At 56.2% G+C, this 4,920-nt stretch overlaps 1 protein-coding gene across 1 annotated transcript in view; it reads right to left on the reverse strand.

The window, feature by feature from the left end:
- Window positions 1-3: 3 nt before the first annotated feature.
- CASC3 (cancer susceptibility candidate 3) overlaps window positions 4-4,920 on the reverse strand; it is a gene marked incomplete at both ends in the record, with an annotated part of 7,138 nt that continues 2,221 nt past the window's right edge. The window contains 7 exon segments of the mRNA XM_010087894.1: window positions 4-56; window positions 821-919; window positions 1,528-1,642; window positions 1,875-1,939; window positions 3,622-4,316; window positions 4,564-4,740; window positions 4,839-4,920. The exon segment at window positions 4,839-4,920 is cut by the window's right edge and continues 16 nt beyond it. Of these exon segments, the coding sequence (XP_010086196.1) occupies window positions 4-56; window positions 821-919; window positions 1,528-1,642; window positions 1,875-1,939; window positions 3,622-4,316; window positions 4,564-4,740; window positions 4,839-4,920 (1,286 nt within the window).

The following is a 4,920-nucleotide window of genomic DNA, read 5'->3' on the forward strand; positions in this document are numbered from 1 at the left end:
CGGAGGGTACAGCCCAGGGTTTGCCATGGGGGCCGGCGTCTGGTGGGGATGTAAACCTGGGAAAGGACAAAAACAAGCTGAAGGCGATGTCACACGTAAAGCCAGCGTGTCCTGCGGAGGGCCGGGGCTGCCACAATGCCAGCAGGGCAGCGCGGCTGTGCCCTTCCCACTGCAGCAGGAAGGAGAACTTCGCTCAAAAGCCCTTCCTGCAGCCATGAGAGCTCAGCTCCGGCGCTGGGCAGGGAAAAGGGAAGCGCTTCCCAGCACAGCGCGGCACGGCCCCCTCCCCGATGCCGGGATCCTGATTCACCGGAACCACACACGGCCCCAGTCAGCACATCCACTTCAGGAAACGGTTATTGCGGGCAAGATAGAGAATATGCCAATTCAACAGCTCTCATTTCTGCTTTTCTTTTCTCATCTCCAAGCAGCAGGGACTGAAGAACCAGCCCAGCACAACAGCTGGCAGAGCTGAACGCCCCACCGGAGGGGAAGCGACTCTGCCAGGAGGGTCTGTGCAGAACCTGCAGACATCCAGCCAGAGGCTGCCAAAACGTTCGGATCATCTCAGCCCTGCGCCGGCTGCAAGGGCCAGAAATGCCTATTTTTAATTTCCTTAGAATTTATATTCATCCAGCCTCACTGCAGGAGGGAAGCGGGTCTCTGCCATGTTGTAGAAATAGGGAAAATGGATTCCCCAAGTGAGAGGCTGTGCGAAACCAGAGTTATCTGCTCCCCATCGCAGGCTGAGCCCCCCCAGGGCACAAGCAAGTCGTCGGTACCAGCTGCCCCGTGCTGCGCTGGGGAGCTGGCTCCTCACCTGGGTGCGGGAGATGCATTTCTGGCTGTACGATCATCCCCTGGGGCGGCAGCGGGGCCGGGTTCTCGCTGTGGGTGTAGATTGGTCCCTGGAATTGTACTGCGACACACGACAGTTGGTGAGGAAAGGCTCCACCAAATTTTATTCTGCTGCAGCAAGTCACACCCCCCCCAAACAGCTATGGTTACAAGGCCTGAAGGCGATGCTGCAAGCTACGTTCCCATCAGCACACGCAGTCTACCAGGCTCACAGCCGCTGCACACTCCCAACAGAAGAGCCTCCTACTCCCTCTACAAAGCAGGAGAATACTCGGGGAATTTCTTCTCCAACACTTTAAATGCTGGAGTAAATTCCGAATCTATTCTCAGCCTTGTTCTGTGATTTTCCCTGCTCTCAAATGTCAAAGACATTGCTCTGATTTCCAGTTAATTTTAAATCCTAGTTCTCGTGAAGAAAAGCAGCATCCTGGAGAGCCCTGGCACGGCGAGTGACACTGGTTTTATTTCAGTGGGTTTGAACACGGAGCAGGGAGGCTCAGAGCAGCTCTTTAGTCACCGTACGAGGTGACACAGCAACACCATTTACAAAGGAAAGGGGAGACAAAGCCCTCGATCCGCCCAACCCCAACGGGAGCCGGGGGAGACCTGCTCCAGCCGCTCGGGGCTGGGCACACGCGGAGCCTCGGCAGCGGGGGGGGAAACACTCACGTGGGTCGTAGTAGTGCCCTTCCACGATGCTGATGTGCATGGGGGGGGCAGGCTCCGGCACCGGCGGTCTCTGCCGCTGCGACGAGTAGCGTTTGACACGGCCGCCCTGCACCGCCTGGAAGAGGCCAGAGGCACCGGTGAAGGTCAGTGCGAGGGGGCAGCGACCCGTCCCCCCACCAGCACCCCCAAACCCCCGTCTGGGTCACAGCATAAAGACCAAACATCCCCCAAAGGGAACAGCTGAGGTGCCACGGGCAGCCTCTAATTACTACAACCCAGAAACAAATGGAAACGCGGAAGCCCAGCGTTTGAAAGCCAGAGTCACGCTCCCCGCGACAAGCTTTTACCATTTCCTCCATCCTGTTAAACTGAGGCGGTGGCCCAGTTCCCACGTGCATATGGTTAGGAATACCTGAGAAAGAAACAAACTGGTTATTATGGTTTGCATTCGTTCCCAGTCAAGAGCCGCCTCCCCTGCCAAGGGTGCTGCCAGGAGGCGCCAGTCCCGGCTGTACTGGCGCTGGCAGCCCGGGGATGTCATTGTCCCACAAACAGGCACGGCGCTTGCTTTCATGACAAGAGACGTTTTCTAACAACTTAATCTCTCAGGTTACAATTTTAAATGCTTCAGTACAATTAGAAGCTGTTGTGCCACCGTACAATCATCCACGCTGCTCAACACCTTTTAAATCTTGTTGAAAGAGAAATAATCCTCAGCTTGAAAAGCAGGTCCTGGGCTAAGCTCTGCTCCTGCAGAGACACGAACCTCGTCAGAGCAGGAACACCGATCTGCGTGGGTCTGGGTGAGCTGCAGTTTAAACTCTCTGCAGGGTGTAACCGCTTTTATCATGGGCTCCTTTTAATCCAAACAACAAATTTGGGGTTTACAACTAAACCCACAGCGCCAAACTGATCACAGGCGATTCCAGGGGAGCAAAAGTGGACAAAGCAAAGGCTGGATGCGCCCACGGATCACTGACACTGCAAACGCCCGCACAGGATGACCCGCCGGCTGGCTCACCCAGCCAAACGCCTCCCAGAATGAACTCCTACCTCCTCTGCTAGGACAGCATGGAGCACTACGCCCTTCCTACAGACAGAAAGCCGTCTCCTACCTGCAGTCTAGAGCTGTCACACGGTAAATTTGTTGAGATGCTGTATTTTTAAGCATCAAAAGAGAAGGTAATCTCAGCTGCAAATCACAGCGCTTTTGAACTCTGGTTCTACTGGCACATTTAAAGCTGTCTGCTTGCCTCTGCAGTCAAGGGCCTGTTTGCACAAAGATTTTACCAGTCACACCAGTACGAGATGACTTATGGTTTCATGACCTAAACCTTGAGAGATGCTTATGAAAGCAGCGAGTCGCTTTCTTCTCCTTGCTCCAGTTTTACATCCCTTGGGAAGGACTCTCTCCCTCCCCAGAAAAGTCTCTAATTTTGCAGAGATAATTATACCTGCACGGCCTCTCGCGTGGATGCTCAACTAGAACTCGGTCCTGAGCTCACACGGGGGTAACTGGGGGTAACTGCCACACGTCCCTCCCTCGGCCACCTGCCTGCTGCTGCTCGCGGAGCAGCTTCCTCCTACCAGGAGCAAATGAATTTGCCGATCTGTCAGGCCTTGGCTAGTGGCAACCGAATCCCAACGCTAGGAAATAAGCTGGTAAACAGAGGAAAGTTCCCTCCTGCTCCTAGGAGGCATTCCAGGAGCCCGATTACTCATCACCCTTCCCTGCCAACGCTCCTTATCTGCCGAACCCTGACTCTGCAGCTGGTCTCACCGTGATTCATCTGAGCAAAGTCCCAGCCTGCAGCCTCGCTGAACCTTCCCCCTCGCGTTCCTCAACACAAAACAGGGCAGAGAGAGGGAAAGGATCTGGTTTTATGTCCTTCCCAGCCCTAATTCAATTAACCCACACCGGAATGTTTAATTTCCCCTTTCTCTCTTCTGTTTTGTCCCCTTGAACCATCTCCACTGCGCTTTCTCAACGGCACACATCTCCATCACCCCGCTACGCTGAGACGGGGCTCAGGCAGAGCCAACCCAGCTCTGATGAGAACTGCACTGGAGAATCGCGAGGCTGCACCCACTTACCCCTCAGTTCGCGGGGCGGTATGAACTGGGACTGCCCCGGGGTCCAGTTCTGCTCCGTGAGATTCATCTGGGTCATCTCTTGCTCCAGTCCATCCAAGTTGGATTCTACCGGCGACTCCCAGTTACCGCTCTTGGCTGGTGGAGGCGGCGTCTCAGCTTGCACGGGTTTTGGAGGCACAGGAGTCAGCCCTTCCGAAGCAGGTACTTCATCTGCCAGCTTCCCCGCGTCCCCAGCCTTGACTCTGGTCCTTCTTGCCCGGGAATAAGACTTCTTCTCAATTGGTCTGTCTGGCAGCGGCTGCCCAGCATCAGCCGCCGCCGCTTGGTTTTCCAGAGCAGCCTCCTCCTTCGCAGGGCTGCTGTGGACGTGCGCCGCTTCCAGCTCGGGCGACTTGTCTCTTGGTGGGGTTTGCTCTGCACGCTTCGCTCGATAGCTGCTCTCCGCTTTAGCTTGCTCGCCGTTTCGAGACGGATGCTGGACGCTGGCTTCTCCAGCTCGGTAGTTCGGGCGGGACTGTTTGTAGCCCCCCACCCTCAGATAGTTCCGAGGTGGGGGCATCCGCCCTGTACCCGCGGAGCTCCTGTTGGTGAAGGTTCGCGGGGCAGCTGAAGTGCTCTCTGCGCTCTGGTGCCTTGGGGGCTTATTTGGCCTCTCGTTGGACCAGTTGGGGTCTCGCTGAGGAGGACTCCCAAACCTGAGGGAGAAAAATAGAACAAAGGGTTGGAAAGAAATCCCTGGGTGAAAGCTGCCGCTGTGCCAGGGAAGCCCTCTCTGGGATGCAGTGTCCAGAACTCCCAGGACCAAGGTCCCACCTTGGGGACAAAGCCACCAACAGGGATTTCCCCCTTTGGGGCTCCAGAGCCATTGTTTGAAGCTCCTGGTGTGAGGGCTGAGGTCTCCCTTTGGGATAAGCCAGGCTCCAGTTTGACTTTGCCGCTCACCTTGGTTTGCGCATCCTCCTTGGCTTGATGTCGTCGGGGTTGTGAGCTGACCTGATGTCGTAGCCGTAAAGCGCGATCAGCTCCTGCCTGGTCTTAGGGGCCTGCTCGTCCTCCCGGAATTTGTCATGCTCCCAGCGGCCCTCGTCCTTCCACAGCTTCCGCTGACGACCCTTCGGCCTGGAAGAGTCACACAGGGAGGACCAAGAGGTTGTTGCAAAGCCAAGGAGATGTGACAGCTTCAGCCAGCCCCAGAGGAGTGGGGGATGCTCACGTACCTGACCTCCTCCTCCTGCGTCTGCCCTCGGAGGTCATGCTCAAAGAAGAGCCCTTTGCGTGGGATGTACGCCGGGTTCTTCC

This window comes from Pterocles gutturalis, unplaced genomic scaffold, assembly GCF_000699245.1.
Source record: "Pterocles gutturalis isolate BGI_N339 unplaced genomic scaffold, ASM69924v1 scaffold38351, whole genome shotgun sequence".
In the NCBI taxonomy this organism is placed as follows: domain Eukaryota; kingdom Metazoa; phylum Chordata; class Aves; order Pterocliformes; family Pteroclidae; genus Pterocles; species Pterocles gutturalis.